Source organism: Tenrec ecaudatus, chromosome 4 (genome assembly GCF_050624435.1).
Source record: "Tenrec ecaudatus isolate mTenEca1 chromosome 4, mTenEca1.hap1, whole genome shotgun sequence".
NCBI classification, from domain to species: Eukaryota; Metazoa; Chordata; class Mammalia; order Afrosoricida; family Tenrecidae; genus Tenrec; species Tenrec ecaudatus.
Window position 1 is genome coordinate 65,814,338 of NC_134533.1, and position 18,090 is coordinate 65,832,427.

An 18,090-nucleotide genomic window follows, 5' to 3' on the forward strand; every position below is an offset into this window, starting at 1 on the left:
CTCTGATGGCAGCTTAATGCTTCACCAATGCTGTTACCAAATTTGAATAATAATGTATAATGTTTGTCTACTTGAGGACTGTAGATAAGATAGAATCCACAAGAACAATCCTGTGCTTCTTGGAAGTCTTATTCAGTTGTACTTAAGTAAATCAGTGGGTTTAGAAAAAAATCAAACATTTGAATTAAGAAAGAGAAATCATAGGTGTACAGTGTAAACACAAGGCTGTAATTCTAATGATGGAACATATTTGTAACCTATTGAGAGAGGAGAGGTCATAATATACTGGAAAAGTTGTGGAGTTGATGAATTAAAGGATTTTAAATGTCAAAAAAATGTTGAAGCTGAGGTTACTAGGAAAAGTAAATTCCAAGAATATAAGCTAGACATGCAAGAGTAAATTATTCAAATTCTAAAGAGTGTCCGACTGGATTACTTACAACATCTTGAGTGACCTAAACCGCAAAAAATAAAGAATATTGGAAGTAAGAAGGCAAAAGAATGAAGAAAGGCCAAGTTTTAATTTGATTAGATAAATATGAGCTTATTCATTCATCTAAATAAATGTATTTAATTAATTATTGTTTAAAGTTAAATTTTGTTCATAACTTTACTCCAGGTAACATTACATGTATATTTCTTAGATTATTATGGTCTAAAGAACTAGCTTGATTCCTCAAGTATTTAGCTTTCATTTTATAAGGGATTGATACACTGCAATACTGATTATAAGTTGAGTGATTCAAAACTTATTAGGACATTGAAAAACGTCATGTGTGTTCTTTACAGAGGATTCCTAAAATGACAAAGAAACTTTTCTCCATGTGATTAAATAAGAAATCTGTTTTCATCTTAAGCTCTTTTGCTTATAGTATGTGATATGTACAGTTCCTCTTCCACAAACCCAAATGGAATGCTGCCTGATGTATCAGAGCTCTTATGTCTCTGCTTAGGTATGAGGTCAAAGTTCTTTGAAGTGTACCCTGTGTCACTACTTTTCAAGGAAAATTAAGGTATGCTACTACAGGCTTGCTATCAGTTGTATGGAACTCAATAACAGTGAGTTTATAGTTTGTGAGAGGAATTGGTTAATTTAAGAAATGATTATTATTCTTATTTAAGAGATGATTTTCTTGGCTGTGTTCCTTGGTTCCCGACCACCAACAACACCACCATTGAAATTATTAACTTTTTGTCAGACATTCATGTTTAATATGTTTTCTTATTATTCAGACATGCATTCATACTTCTTGAAAAACCATTAATCATCTCTTTGACTGAATCACATTAGGGTATTTTCTTGAAATATCATGTTCATTAATATAGAGAACTATGAACAAAGACTACAAAGCTAAATTTAATATTTAAAATTAGATGGAAGACACAGATTGTGAGTGATGGGTAATAAACAGGAGGTTCCAGAGAAGGGGTTATTGCTCAGATCCGCACAGATTCTGTTTTGAGTGTGGAAGAAGAGAAATTTTGATTAATTCATAGTAGGAACTGAAGTATAAATGAGTGCTCTTAGATGTCCCAATGGACTGATTTAAACTACATATCTTTTCTGAGGGCCAATTGTATTGGAAGAGATATGTGTGAGTCATATAAGTCAGAAACCACAAGAGACCCACCAGAAAATATACAACGAATATCCATATGAGATTCCGGGAAAGAGTTACTTGGTAGTGTCATTATTTATAAATTGTTAGTGTATCCTTAACATTTTGTCCAGAAACTGGAGGGCCCTAGAGATAGAAAAGAGGGGCCCTCGTGGCACAGTGGAGCATCTGGGTTTGACTAGAGCCTTTAAAAATACACAGTTGCTAACCAAAAGTTTGGCAGTTTCAACCAACCCACATTGTGAGAGAAAGATAAGGCAGTCTATTTCCATATGGATTTTCAGCCTTGGAACCCCTTTAGGGAAGTGCTAGTGTATCCCATAGGGTCACAATGAATCAGAATCAACCCAGTGACAATGGATATGGGGGTGGGGGTGGGGGTGGGGTGGGAATAACATCACCATTAGACGGTAAATCTCTAAAAGAGTGCCAACACACGAAATCAAAGGAACTTAAAGGACATTTCCTCCAACAGCTCAACATTCCGGAACCAGGGGTGGAACAGTGTTGGAGGACATCCCCGTCATGTAGGCGGCTTTCCAATAAGAAGATTGTGGTTCTTCTATCATATTCTTCCACAATTTCATACAGGTTAATAGCTCATCCTTCTCTTCTTCCTCCGAAATCCAGAAATATTCTTACAGAATTGCTGCACTGGGAGGGGGGAGAATAAAGGTTCTCCACACATTCCTTATACCAAGAAGTATAACACCATATTTTAAAGGGATGTGAAGACAATGTAGGGTCTTAGGATGGAGCAGAAACCAGATTGTGACTTCTGTAGTCTTAAAGAGGTATTACATCTTCCTTTCTGGACTCCCATCTGAGTAATTCATTAGAACCCAAACTGGTAAAACCAGTCCACCATCTCATCACCAGGTGCTCAAACCTTCTTTAACAACCACCATCAATTTCTACCATGCTAATCTTCAACCAATCCAACTTCATGACCTTCACTCTGATGGGTGTACCTGGGTTAGAGGGACAGCATTTGTGGCTCTCTCTTTCTTTCTCTTCCATGTTTTTGGCTATTCTCATTGGCAATGGTGTTATCCTCTTCCTGGTGGCCACAGAGGCCACACTTCACACACCAATGTATCTGCTCCTGGCCCTGCTGATGGTGGCTGACCTTGTATCCACTCTGGCTCTGGTGCCCAAGATCCTCTGCATCTTCTGGTTCAAGGATCAGGATATTGCTGCTAACGCCTGTTTCACTCAGATGTTTTTCATCCATGGTGCATCTGTGGTGCGATCTGCCCTACTTGTGGCAATGGCGTTTGACCGATACGTGGCTGTGTGTAAGCCATTACACTACAACACAATCTTGAGTCATTCTCTAGTTGGACGGCTGGCATTGGGGGCTCTCGCTAAGGGGATAATTCTTATCCTACCCATGCCTCTTCTACTTCAACGGTTGACCTTCTGCCGAACGATCATTTCTCACACCTACTGTGAGCACATGTCTGTGGTAAAACTGGCTTGTAGCCACACCAGACCCAATCGCATCTATGGGCTTTTTGTAATCCTTCTCGTTGTGGGACTTGACCTCGCGCTCATTGGCTTTTCATATGCCCTCATCCTGCAGGCTGTGGTGCGCCTCAAATCTCAAGATGCCATCTGCAAAGCTCTCAACACCTGCTCAGCTCACTTCTTTGTCATCGTTGCTTCGTATGGGCCTGCACTCTTTTCCTCTCTCACCCACCGAATTGGCAACAACATCCCCTCTCATGCCCACATTCTCCTTGCGAATCTCTATCTACTGTTACCTTCAATGCTCAACCCCATCATTTATGGTATAAAAATGAAAGAGATACGGGACAAAGTGGCCAGATGCCTGGGCAGAGGAACTGCATAGACTGGGGACCATGGCAATAAACTTGTGCTGGCATTAACAATGAGGACAAATGACTCACCTCCATTGCCCAACAGCAAGTGGCTCATTTGTGTCTACAAATAAGTGGCAGGAAAATAGTTAACATGAAGCAATAATTTCTGTTTATTTTTTTGTTTACATAAAAGACCGATATTTGTGTACTTTCATTAAGTTACAAACTAAATAAGAGACAGCCTAACACATCCCTTCCTCTAGCAAGAGCATTCTAATGGCACAAGGTTCCTGATGACACTCATTCCTGAGCTCATGTTCGCCAACTACACAGGACATTTCTTTGAAAAAGATGAAAGATCATCCCTTTTAATTTTGATGAAGAACTTACATTCAAGGTAGTTTTCTCTGCATTTTTGTTTGCTTCAATCTTTGATATGCTAATCAACTTATACTTGCCTAGAAGAATTGGGGTAGTGGTTATTTAAATACCATCTTAATATACATAACTTTTAGGTAGTTTGTCTACTTCTCAAGTTTTTAGTGCCAGGGTAATGTGGTATGCTTATAATAATAGGATTATTGTGGTAATGTGAATATAAAAATAGGGATCAATTTCACAATGTAATGATACATATAGAAACTTTAGTGATATGGCAGATATAACTTTATTTCTAATAAAAATTAAACAAAATGAAACTGAAATGTAAGAACTGTTAAGAAATAACATAATCTATTTCAGCAAAATTTAAAGTTAAGCATATGTAATGAGGCATCAAAAAGTCATTGGAGAATTTAATTAAAAGTAAAGGAAAAATTTCCATGAACTTTCTGATGCCTTCTTGTATCGTTATTGATTGCTAAACAAGAGAAAAGATACTAAATTTGTAAGTTCTCCTTAGGTTTCCATTAGGTTCAGGGAAGAAAGACTGAATGCATCCCCCTTGTGAAAAAAGCCTGATAAGAATGCTATTTATCCTAATTGTGGAAGTCTTGGCCAGAGAAATAAAGCAACAAAGATAAGTTAATGGCATTCAAGTTGACAAAGGCTTTCTTCTATGTAGTGGCTGGTATTTTCAAACTGCTGACTCAAAACATAACTAATTATTTAGAAATCATTCTAAGCATGTAAACAAAAATTTAAACTCAAAGACCTAATGCATTGAGTCAATTGTGACTCAGTGTCCCTGTAGGATATAGTGGAATTGTCCCTTTAGGTTTCCAAGGCTATAAATCTTTAACATCTTTATTCTTATAGAAAATATGTATACAAATAAACTTAAGCACCATTACAAGAAACTAATTGTGGGGGGGCAGGGGGGGACTGCTCCATATATGAAAGGTTCATCAATAGAAAGGCCTAATATTGTGGAAACATCAATATTTTCCAATTTTCCAAGCAATATACAGAGCAAATGTAATTCTAAAGCAAACTCATTCTTAAAAATATGGAAGAACCAACATCTTTTTAAAAACCATTTTTCTTTGGGCTCATACATCTCTTATCACAATCTATACAGACATCATTGTGTAAAGCACATCTGTATATTCGTTGCCCTCATCATTCTCAAAACATTTGCTTTCCACCTAAGTCCCTGGCATCAGCTCCTCATTAGGCCATCCCTCCCCACTGGCCCTGCCATGAACCCTTGATAATGTATAAATTATTATTTTGTCATATCTTATGCTGTCCAATGTCTCCCTTCACCCACTTTTTAGTTGTCCATTCTCCAGGGAGGAGGTTACATGTAGATCTTTGTAATCAGTTCCCCCCTTCCAATACACCCTCTATGTACCCTCCTAGTATCACCACTCTCACCAGTGGTCCTGAAGGGATCATCTTTTCTGGATTCCCTGGTTTTCCAGTTCCTGTCTCTACAAGTGTACATCCTCTTCTCTAGCCAGATTTGTAAGGTAGAATTGGGATCATGATAGTGGGAGGAGAGGAACCATTTCAGAGCTAACGGAAAGTTGTATGTTTCATCGTTGTTACACTGCACCCTGACTGGCTCGTGTCATCCCCTCGACCCTACTGTAAGGGGATGTCCAGTTGCCTACAGATGGATCTTGGGTCCCCAATCTGAATTTCCCCTCATTCACAATTATTTGATTTTTTTGTTCTTTGATACCTAATACCTTCAACACCTTGTGATCCCAAAGGCTGGTGTGCTTCTTCCATGTGGGCTTTGTTGCTTCTAAGCTAGATGGCCAAAACTTTTAAGACCCCAGACCCTATATCTTTTGATAGCCAGATATCATCAGCTTTCTTCACCACATTTGCTTATCCACCCATCTGTCTTCAGTGATCATCTCAGGGAGGTGAGCACCCAATGATATGAATTTTTGTTCCTTGATGCCTGATTCTGATCCCTTCAGCACCTCATGAACACACAGGATGGTGTGCTTCTTCCATGTTGGCTTTGTTGCTTCTGTGCTAGATGACTACTTGTTTACCTTCAAATTTTTAAGACCCCAGATGCTATATGAGTTAGTTTATTGTGCACATGTGGGGTTAATTGAAAGATGGGGGAATAAGTGACTCAGTGAGCCTCACCTTTCTTGCTTTGTGATGGTCGCACCAGGGTGCAGCTGCCTTAGAAGTTCCCTGCTTCAGCTTGCAAGGCTGACTTCCTGCAAGACAACCCCAAGGAGAAGCCACATGGACCTACCCCAATGCAGCCCTGGGTGCTGGAGCAGTCCTGTGACGATCCCTTCCAGCACTGAGATGCTTACACATTCACTGATTTGGCTTTCCGCCTGAAGTTGGCATCATAGTGTGTGTTTTGTGAGATGGAGGAGGACTTTGTGGATTGGTGTTGGACATATGGGCCAATGTTGGATTTATGGGCTTGGAAAGCACTGGGTTGGGATGTTTTCTTGATGTGCACTTACCCTCTATAAAAACTCTCTCTTACATATGACTTTCTGTGGGTTTGTTTCTCTAAAGTACCCATATTGACACATTTTGGTACCAGGAGTGGGGTACTGGAGAAACAAATCATAAGATGGAGAATAGATGTTTTTTTTTTTTTTACCTCTTCCTCATGGTAGTTTTTCTTTGTCTAGCCAGAGGTCAGATAAAACCACACTTTACTCGGTTGTCTTCTGGGAAAAGTACGAGAAGTAGGAAAATTGAAAGTTTTTAAGCCCACTTGCTTTCAGCCATTAAAATTTGGTCTTTAGATGGGTTTAGGACATGCCTGCAAAGAAAGCTTTGAAAATATATGCCAAACCCAGTGCTTTGGTGTACCCAGGAACCAATAGTCTTTGTCAGAGGCTGGAAAAAAATCTGAAACCATGAAGAAAACTCCTCTCTGGGACTGAAGATTAAAGGGAGCCTGTGAGCAAGCTGAAATGCTTGCTAAGTGACCAGCTGGGTCTACTTGTTGAATGGAAGTGGGAGAAATGCAGCAATAAAGAGATGGGTTAAGTTTGACCACTGACACCTGTGGCCGTGGTTTACAGAGAATAAAGGAGAAGATGAAATGGGGTTGACTCGTCTAAAATACATGACCTGGTACGAGGGGGCTAGGCTTGTTGAGTATTGATGAGAACCCATGGCCTGAAGACAAGGCGACCGATGGGCACCCTGTGGAGGCCAAGTAAGGCAGCCCATATTGAGTTAATCAAAACCCGACCAAATGGAGATCTTTGAGCCTGTGAACTGGTGCATATTGTTGCTGACTTTATGGATTTGGCTTTGCTTATGGATTCAGACTTCACAAGGCTCCAACTGGAATGAAGACTCTTTATGTAGGAAAATATGATTTTCCTCTCAGTGAACTGGGTTGATGTAAGTGTGCAGTATATAAGTTGGATATACAAAACTGGGGGGATAAAGGCATGAAGCAGTTGGCTTACAAACTATCATAGGTGGGGTGAAAAAATTCACAAGATTATAGGATTAATGTGTAGGTGTTCCTTAATTGCTAAGAATGATGTACAGGTGCCAAGTTGGCAAGGGGTGGATTGAGATAGTTTTGTGTGCCAACCTGGCTGATAAACATATTTGGGGTTTATTGAAGGGTGGGTTTTTTTTTTCTCCAAAGTACCCAGACTAACACACTATATCTTTGATAGCTGGGCACCATCAGCTTGGAAGAACCAACTTTTATGGAAAGTAATATGCTCTGGATAAACAAAGCACTATCAAAGAAGTAGAAAAAAGCAGGGAGGCTCACGCTTTCTAATCTCAAAACTGCTCACACATCCTTGGCAATGAAAATAGTCTGGTTCTGGTACAATGACAGGCATAGACACTAATGAAACAGACTTCAAAATCAGAAGAAAATCCATCTACATCTGTAGAACTGAAACTGACAAAGAGGTGAAACTCATTGAATGTGGAAGAGATAATCTCTTTAACAAATGATGCTTGACAAACTAGATATTCATTTGAGAAACAAAAATTAAACAGGATTCATATCTCATCAGTTAGAAAAGTTAACTCAAGAGGAACCAATCACCTAAAGGTAAATCCTAAAACCAAAGAGATTACCAATGAAAAAAAACAGGGACACACTTAGGAGACTGTATACACGACATAAATACACTAACAAGTGTATCTAAAAGTACACACACAACAAAAGAAAACATAGATTACTCAAACCTTCTAAAAATTAGACATTTATACATATCAAAAGATTTCACCAAAATGTTGAAAAGAGGATCCATAAAGAAAATTGTTGGTAAAAACATGTAAGACAAAGGACTGGTCTCAAAAATTCATAGAAAACTTCAACACCTAAACAACAAAAAGACAAATGATAAAACTTTTTTTAAATGATCAAAAGACATGGACAGATATTTCATCAAAGAAAACATTCAGGTATCCCACATACACAAGAAGGAATGATCGTTAGTAATTAGAGAGATGCACATCAAAATAACAATAAACTATAATCTCACCAAAAAGAAGGTTTAGTGGAAGTAAAAAAGATCGTGGCTAGAAGAGCCATGTTAATTAATTCACTTCATTACAGTTCTTTTATTAGTGCCTACTCTTCTCACGAAGACTATACATTAACCAATCACCTCAGTACACCACATGTACCTTATTTGCATAATAAAGTATCCAATCCCTACAGGACTTTTTTTGACCTTACCTGTAAAATAAACTGCCCAAACCCTTTGCAAGAGCGTGACCTAAGAAACCCTGGTATTACATAATTTCATGTCAAACTGATATACAAAGTGCATGGGATGGTATTTAACTTGCCAATCAAGTCACATCCTGATTGTCACTCTTTGTTGGCATGGCCTTCTCATAAGGAGAGTCCTGGGAACCTCCCCCACTGTCTTTGCCTTCAACTTCCTGCTGACAAGGCATCCCTGCAGATGCATCTACTGCTATTCAATCCACAAGAGTTTGCACCCTCCGGCCTGTGATATTCCTGCTTTCTACATCATTGCATATTACTGCATGAGTCTGACAAGGAACTCACGGACTAGTATCAGACTTATGCATCGATTTGGACTGGGCTGGGATGTTTTGTTGATGCATAAGTACTTTTTGTTATAAAGCTCTTTGTTACACATATATGGGTGTCTCTGGATTTGTTTATCTAGTTACCCTGGGCTAACACAGAAATGATCTACTTATAACTATAAGCCCAGAATAAAAAAGCCAAATATAGACAGAAATGCTCTCCACTACACAAAAATATTAGAATTATATTACATTTTCTCATAATCTGCATTAATTGTTTTCCTTAAGACTATATATTATTGTTTTTTGAAACGTGTCTTTATTAAAACTCCTCTATTAAAGAGTCAAAGCTTTCTCTAAAGGTCTGCACAAAATGGAGAGGACAAGTCATATGGCACCATCAATTCATCATTACAAGAAAACTTGAAATGCTCAAAATGATCTGTTTACCTTTGAAAACCATTTTTCTGATCCTATTGCTCCTGTCTAAATATAATGACCAATGGGATTCCCCTAATGAACTAGTCCCTCCTCCCTCCTCCCTTCCTAGACCTCTGGGAGTCATAACTGTATCCAGAGTTCTTGGAGAAAGTGATCATAGTGTTCAAAATGTCCCTTATATAGCCTGAACACATGTCCACTGTAACAGGAAAGCTTCTGTGTTGTGTGGTGGGAAGAATTCCAAAAAGGACCGCCAGGGTGGAAAGGGAAATCCTTCCCAGAAGCTAAGAAAGTCCACACACAAAAACAACAACAATAGTACCTGAAGAAAATGGAATAATAGTCCCCAAAATGGAGCAATTAAAAAGGACATTATAAAACATTTCCAGGTATGTTTTTATGTAAATAACTAAAAGAACTATGCCAGTCTCCCCTTTAATTCAGTTTGGTTTCATAAGCTTCTTTCATCTTTACCCTCACTCTTTCTATTTAACTAGTACTACATGTCTTAGTCACTCAACATCTTGTCTCCCAGGTACTTGGAAATGTTTCCTCATTTCTGAAAACTAAACAAAGTTACAGAGGATGACAGGATGAGTTAGTGAAAGATTCAAGAGTCTGGGAGATTTAAAATTATTCAGAAATGTTGGTCAGAGATAATAAAGTAGACTGGGATTATAGATTATGGATCACAGGAGAAATTCAATAAATTCTAGTTAAATAAGAGGAATTGTTCAAAGCTACAATATTACCAGGACAGTTATGCAATTCAGTGCAGAAACATGTACAGCCATAACGTGGGGAAGGAGGGGGAAATGAGTACCTACGATGGGACTGAGCAGGCTGGTTCAGAAAAGATAAAAGAATTGTGGGAAGCATTCTAGACAAAAGGGGCTGTAAGTCAAGGATCCACTTTCTGATCTTGTCTTCAGAACTCCATGGCAGCAAGATCATGTTACATCTTTCACTTGTCCCTAAATACACTTATATTTTCTAATGTTTTGTTCCTCCCATTGCTGTTTCCTCCAACCAGAATGCTTTCTCATTAATTCTTTATTTGATGGAACTCTGGCGATTATTTGATTGAGGTAGGTTTTTGGTTTTTGTTTCCCTACCGTCTCACCTTTCTCAATGGAAGAGTCTCTTTATTTCCACTAGCTTTTCTATATCTTGATTTTAGGATTTTCCGCATTGTTATTTTTGTTCATTTGAGTATTCCCTCACTAGATGAAATTATATGGAGAAGGAATAAAATTAAGGGATGAAAAGGAAGAGGAGACAAAAAGGCACACAAAGGAGAACCTAGGCTTTCCTAACCTTGTATCCATCATTCCTAACTGAGTGTTTGCCATGGCGATGAAAATCCTCCCAGGAGATTTGTAAAATACAAGTTCCCTGGCCTCGTGTGATAAAGTTTTATTCAGTTGATAATCCAGATTATTAGAAATTTTAAAATTCCTAGGATGTTTCCAATTTGTACTCAAAATTATGAACCCCTTTTTGGGCTCATGAAGAAGAGTGGTTTGCCCCAAAATATGGGTATGACTGGAATAAGAGTTGAAGTTGCACCAAACTCACTGCAGTCAAGTCAAATATGACAGAGACACATCATACTACTGCCCTGGGCGCCCTGGTGACGGTAGTGGTTGCGTGTTGGACTGTGATCCACATGATCAACAGTTCAAAACCATCAACTGATCACCAAGACAGGGCTTTCTACTACTGTAAGCAGTTATAGTCTCATAAACTCACAAAAGGGTCACAATAACTCAGCATCCACTCAGTGGTATCGAGTTTTGAGATACTGAAGAAAAACACCACATCGGATTTCTGAGGCTGTGCACATCTTTTATCTGTGAAACTGCTGCTGGGTTTCAACTGCTGATTTTTACTTAGCAGCTGAGCACTTTAACCACAGATGCACCAGCACCCACTTTGAAGAAGGACAGGTCTATAAAAAATAGGGAGTGAGCCATGTAAATGTTTGTGGCAGATCAAAGAGCAAGGATTGTGCCTTTATGCAAAAAAACCAACAACTAACAAAATATGCTTAAAATACCAAGAGACATAGGGATGAAGTGAAGCAGTGAGGAGAGAGGCAGAAGATGACTTTGATTGGGGTGGTTCAAAGTCAGACATTAGAGTGGCAATGATTTTTAAATTGTATTCCTTGTATAATGGGAAGCCATTGAGAGTTGAGATATCATGTGACTTATTGTAACAAGGTAATATTGCTCTAAGGACAATAGACAGTAGATATGCAAGAGAGAATCAGGGGGAACTGAGTGGAGATTGTCTTAGTAGTATTAGTGAAAACTTAAACGTTCTTAGCTAAGAAGATTTTGATGGAAATGTGAAAATGGTGGGAGGTCTTACCAGAAGAAGGAAGGTTTTTGAGGCAGTATAGGAAGATGTACTGGCAAGAGCAACTTATTGTATACGTGGAAGAAAATATGATTCTTGTCAGAAACAGAGAGGTCAAATTTAAATTGGATTAAGGGCAAGTCATCTAACTTAATGAGAGGGCACAAGTAGGCAAGGTTCATAGCAGTGATGTATTGATGGTGAGAAAATGAGAAAATGCTCTTGGAGTTTCTACTGTTTTCTTATGAAATAGAAAAAATAATAATCATCCCCTGATTCTGAGACTTGAAAGTGTTGGGAGACTAAAGACAATAAATTGAGTCACAAGCAAGAAGAGGGGTGTGTGAGGCTAAGTTGACTTAAGGAACAAATCCAGCGACACCATACATATGTGTAAGAGAGAACTTTATATTAAGAAGCGATTATATATTAAGCAAATATCCCACCCCAGTCCATATCAAGTCCTTAAGTCCAATTTTAATCTATAAGTCCAATTTTTGTAAATAGGTCCCTCACAAAGCTGCATGCAACAATGCAGAAGGCAATACAGGAACATCAACAGCCGGTGGGTGCAAAGAGTTGTGGATCCAATGGCAGTGGTAGGATCACAGTGCTCTGGCAGCTCTCAGCATGCAACAGGAAGACAGAGAGTGTGGCCTGAATCCAGGGGAAAAGAGGAAGAGGCTGGTCTCTGAGGGCCATGTATCTTGTTTGCCCTTCAATCAAGCTGCCACTTGATTGACAGGCTATACTCCACCCACATGGTCCTATGGAAAGCATGTTGTCACAAAAAAACCTATCACAGGTAGTTAGCTAAACTCACTGCAATACAGTCAATTTTGACTCATTGTGAGTCTATGGACAAAGCAGAACTTCCCCTTGTCGGTCTTTGAAGCTGTAATCTTCATGAGAACAGAAAACTTCATCTTTCACCCAAAGAATGGCTGGTGATTTTGAATTGCTGACTTGTGATTAGCAGTCCAGAGAATAACCCACTTGTAATGACAGGCTCCTTAGAAGGGTGATTACCAACCTAAAATCCACTGACATTTAGTCAATCCACACTAATAGCAACCCCCTAGGACAGTAAAAAACTGCTCCCTTGGGGTTCTGAGTGTATAAATCATTATGGAAGCAGTCGGCTAATCTTTCACTCACAGAGAAACTGCTTAATTGGTCTTTTGGATAGCAGATTAATGCTGTTACCAAATCTGAATAATAATGTATAATGTTTGTCCACTTGAGGACTGTAGATAAAATAGAATCCACAAGAACAATCCTGTGCTTCTTGGAAGTCTTATTCATTTGTACCTAAGTAAATAAGTAGGTATAAAAAAATCGACCATTTGAATTAAGAAAGAGAAATCCTAGGTGTATAGTGTAAACACAAGGCTGCGTTTATAATGATGGAACATATTTTCTAACCTGCTGAGATAGGTGAGGATATAATATACAGAAAAAGGTTGTGGAGTTGATGAATTATAGGGCTTATAATGTCAAAAAATTGTTGAAGCTGAGGTTACTTGGAAAAGTAAATTCAAAGAATATAAGCTAGGTGTACATGAGTACATTCTTCAAAATAAGATTCGAAAGAGTATCCGACTGGATTACTTATAACATCTTGAGTGACTTAAACCGAATGAAATAAAGAACATTGGAAGTAAGAAGGCAAAAAATTGATGAAAGACCAAGCTTTAATTTGATCAGATAAATAGGAACACATTCATTCATCTAAATAAATGTATTTAGTTGTTTAGTTATTGTTTAAAGTTAAGTATTTTCATAACATTAATACAAGTAACATTACATGGATAGTTCTAAGATTATAATGTTCTTAAGAACTAATTTTATTCTTCAATTATTTTGCTTTCATTTTATAAAGGATTGATATATGCAAAACTGGTTGAAAGTTGAGTGATTTAAGATTTATTAGGACATTTAAAAATGTCATGTGTGTTCTTTACAGAGGATTCCTAAAATAACAAAGAAACTTTTCTCCATGTGATTAAATAAGAAATCTGTTTTCATCTTAAGCTCTATTGCTTATAGTTTGTGATATGTACAGATCCTCTTCCACAAACCCAATTGGAATGCTGCCTGATGTATCAGAGCTCTTATGTCTCTGCTTAGGTATGAGGTCAAAGTTCCTTTGAAGTGTACCCTGTGTCACTGCTTTTCAAGCAAAATTTATATATGCTACTATAGGGTTGTTATCATTTGTATGGAACTCAGTAACAGTGAGTTTATAGTTTGCAAGAGGAATTGGTTAATTAAAGAAACGACTATTATTCTTATTTAAGAGATGATTTTCTTGATTGTGTTCCTTGGTTCCCCACCACCAGCAACACCACCATTGAACTTATTAACTTTTTATCAGACATTCAAGTTTAATATGTTTTCTTCTTATTCAGACATGCATTCATACTTCATGAAAAACCATTAATCATCTCTTTGACTGAATCACAATAGGGTACTTTCTTGAAGTATGATGTTCATTAATATAGAGAACTATGAACAAAGACTACAAAGCTAAATTTAATATTTAAAATTAGATGGAAGACACAGATTGTGAGTGATGGGTAATAAACAGGAGGTACTAGAGAAGGAGTTATTGCCCGGATCAGCACAGATTCTGCTTTGGGTGTGGAAGCAGAGAAATTTTGATTAATTCATAGTAGGAACTGAAGTATAAATGAGTGCTCTTAGATGTCCCAATGGACTGATTTAAACTACATATCTTTTCTGAGGGCCAATTGTATTGGAAGAGAAATGTATGAGTAACATAAGCCAGAAACCACAAGAGACTCACCAGAAAATATACAATTGCTGATTATCCATATGAGATTCTGAGAAAGAGTACTTGGTAGTGTCATTATTTATAAATTGTTAGTGTATCCTTAACATTTTGTCCAGAAACTGGAGGGCCCTAGAGATAGAAAAGAGGGGCCCTCGTGGCACAGTGGAGCATCTGGGTTTAACTAGAGCCTTTTAAAATACACAGTTGCTAACCAAAAGTGTGGCAATTTCAACCAACCCACATTGTGAGAGAAAGATAAGGCAGTCTATTTCCATATGGATTTTCAGCCTTGGAACCCCTTTAGGGAAGTGCTAGTGTATCCTATAGGGTCACAACGAGTCAGAATCCACACGGTGACTCAAGATTGTGTTGTAGTGTAATGGCTTACACACAGCTACGGGGTGGGAATAACATCACCATAAGAGGGTAAATCTCTAAAAGAGTGCCAACACACGAAATCAAAGGAACTTAAAGGACATTTCCTCCAACAGCTCAACATTCCGGAACCAGGGGTGGAACAGTGTTGGAGGACATCCCCGTCATGTAGGCGGCTTTCCAATAAGAAGATTGTGGTTCTTCTATCATATTCTTCCACAATTTCATACAGGTTAATAGCTCATCCTTCTCTTCTTCCTCCGAAATCCAGAAATATTCTTATAGAATTCCTGAACTGGGAGGGGTGAGAATAAAGGTATCCACACATTCCTTATACCAAAAAGTATAGCACCATATTTTAAAGGGATGTGAAGACAATGTAGGGTCTTAGGATGGAGCAGAAACCAGATTGTGACTTCTGTAGTCTTAAAGAGGTATTACATCTTCCTTTCTGGACTCCCATCTGAGTAATTCATTAGAACCCAAACTGGTAAAACCAGTCCACCATCTCATCACCAGGTGCTCAAACCTTCTTTAACAACCACCATCAATTTCCACCATGCTAATCTTCAACCAATCCAACTTCATGACCTTCACTCTGATGGGTGTACCTGGGTTAGAGGGACAGCATTTGTGGCTCTCTCTTTCTTTCTCTTCCATGTTTTTGGCTATTCTCATTGGCAATGGTGTTATCCTCTTCCTGGTGGCCACAGAGGCCACACTTCACACACCAATGTATCTGCTCCTGGCCCTGCTGATGGTGGCTGACCTCGTATCCACTCTGGCTCTGGTGCCCAAGATCCTCTGCATCTTCTGGTTCAAGGATCAGGATATTGCTGCTAACGCCTGTTTCACTCAGATGTTTTTCATCCATGGTGCATCTGTGGTGCGATCTGCCCTACTTGTGGCAATGGCGTTTGACCGATACGTGGCTGTGTGTAAGCCATTACACTACAACACAATCTTGAGTTATTCTCTAGTTGGACGGCTGGCATTGGGGGCTCTCGCTAAGGGGATAATTCTTATCCTACCCATGCCTCTTCTACTTCAACGGTTGACCTTCTGCCGAATGACCATTCCTGACACCTACTGTAACCACATGTCTGTGGCAAAACTGGCTTGTAGCCACACCAGACCCAATCGCATCTATGGGCTTTTTGTGATCCTTCTCGTTGTGGGACTTGACCTCGCGCTCATTGGCTTTTCATATGCCCTCATCCTGCAGGCTGTGGTGCGCCTCAAATCTCAAGATGCCATCTGCAAAGCTCTCAACACCTGCTCAGCTCACTTCTTTGTCATCGTTGCTTCCTATGGGCCTGCACTCTTTTCCTCTCTCACCCACCGAATTGGCAACAACATTCCATCTCATGCCCACATTCTCCTTGCTAATCTCTATCTACTGTTACCTTCAATGCTCAACCCCATCATTTATGGTATAAAGATGAAAGAGATACGGGACAAAGTGGCCAGATGCCTGGGCAGAGGAACTGCATAGACTGGGGACCATGGCAATAAACTTGTACTGGCATTAACAATGAGGACAAATGACTCGCCTCCATTGCCCAACAGCCAGTGGCTCATTTGTGTCTACAAATAAGTGGCAGGAAAAATACTTAACATGAAGCAATAATTTCTATTTATTTTTTTGTTTACATAAAGGACCAATGTTTGTGTGCCTTCATTGAGTTATAAACCAAAAGAAAGCCTAAGACACGCTTTCTGTCTAGAAAGCACATTCTAATGGCACAAGGTCCCTGATGACTCTCATTCCTGTGCTTATGTTCGCCAACCACACATGACATTTCTTTGAAAAAGATGAATGTTCATCTCTTCTTATTTTGATGAAGAACTTACACTTAAGGTCATTTTCTCTGTGTTTTTTTGTTTCAGTCTCATGATATCCTAATCAATTTCTACTTTAGAGGAATTGGGATTATATTTTCTTTAAATACCATCTTAATATTCATAACTTTTGGGTAGTTTGTCTACTTCTCAAGTTTTTCGTGCCAGGGTAATGTGGTATGCTTATAATAATAGGATTATTGTGGTTATGGGAATATAAAAATGTTAATCAATTTTACAATGTAATAGGACCTATAGAAACTTTAATGATATGGCATAAATGACTTTATTTCTAATAAAAATTAAACAAAATGTAACTGAAATGAAAGAACTTTTAAGAACTAACAGCTTGTTTCAGCAAAATTTAAAGTTAAGCATGTGTGCTCAGGTATCAAGTAGTCATTGCTAAATTGAATTTAAATAAAAGGAAAAACTTCCATGTACTTTCTGATGCCTTCTTGTATGGTTATTGACTTCTAAACAAGAGACAAGATACTAAATTTCTAAGTTCTCCTTAGGTTTCTATCACTGTATTTGAGATTCTTAAGAAGATCATCATACTGAAAATAGGAGTAAAGTGCACTGTCTAAAAGGGGGATTTGCTATTAAGAAAGATGTTCCTGAGAAAATACTATGAGTGCTGCCATGCACTGAGGAAATGAAGTGGAAGCCATCTGTGACCTATTCATACTACTGACGGGAGAAGAAGAATCCGGTTCCATGCTACATGGTGAAGGTCCGACATGCCTCCACTTTTTAACTATCTTTGTCTCTTCTGACACCAACAGTCCCTCACACAACACTTACTAATCTGTTGCAATGGCCTCAGAACTCAGAGGTAATAATCAGTTACGGGGTTTGTTCTGGAAGTTAACAGGTTACAAAATACTAAAGTAGCAGTCCTGTTGTCTGCCACACCTCTTCTCAACCTTCCTTGTGGGCATGTCTCTCTTGAGTCCTCAACCTCTCAGTCCCACTTGGGCTAGTATTACAAAGTTCAATCCTGATAAATACCAAAGGGAATCAGACTCTGCAAGCCAGACTCCTTCCTGAAGTCACTCAGATTTACCATTCTATAGCCTGGTGAGGTCACTGTTCTGTATCATGGTCTTGGCATGGCTCCTCTGCTCTGTCTCATGGTTTTCATGCTGTAGATTCTGGTGCCTCTGCTGCCTATATGAAGGGATCTCACATGACTTCCATTACTGGCTCTTCCTTCTTGAAGGTTGTGCAGTTTTTCTTCCGTTCCTGAGATGGCTCACTTATATTTAGTGGAATGCTGAAACTCCCAATCCCCTAGGTGAGAGTCTTCTACAACTAGCTAACATGATGTTACCCAATGTTGGGTCATTACTAACACTATGGATATCAGACCCATATCAAGAAATTTCTCTTCACT

At 38.7% G+C, this 18,090-nt stretch overlaps 2 protein-coding genes across 2 annotated transcripts; both read left to right on the forward strand.

The window, feature by feature from the left end:
• The first annotated feature begins 2,538 nt into the window (after positions 1–2,538).
• LOC142446782 (olfactory receptor 52P1-like) lies at positions 2,539–3,474 on the forward strand. Its single transcript, XM_075548524.1, has one exon. It carries the CDS (start codon positions 2,539–2,541, stop codon positions 3,472–3,474), a length of 936 nt encoding a protein of 311 aa, XP_075404639.1.
• Positions 3,475–15,408: 11,934 nt separating this feature from the next.
• Positions 15,409–16,344, forward strand: LOC142446784 (olfactory receptor 52P1-like). The gene has a single exon (XM_075548525.1). It carries the CDS (start codon positions 15,409–15,411, stop codon positions 16,342–16,344), a length of 936 nt encoding a protein of 311 aa, XP_075404640.1.
• The last annotated feature ends 1,746 nt before the right edge of the window (positions 16,345–18,090 follow it).

What these genes read in the sequence shown, in the direction of transcription:
- LOC142446782 (XM_075548524.1), top strand. Translation starts at nt 2,539, where the DNA reads ATGCTAATCTTCAACCAATCCAACTTCATGACCTTCACTCTGATGGGT.
- LOC142446784 (XM_075548525.1), top strand. Translation starts at nt 15,409, where the DNA reads ATGCTAATCTTCAACCAATCCAACTTCATGACCTTCACTCTGATGGGT.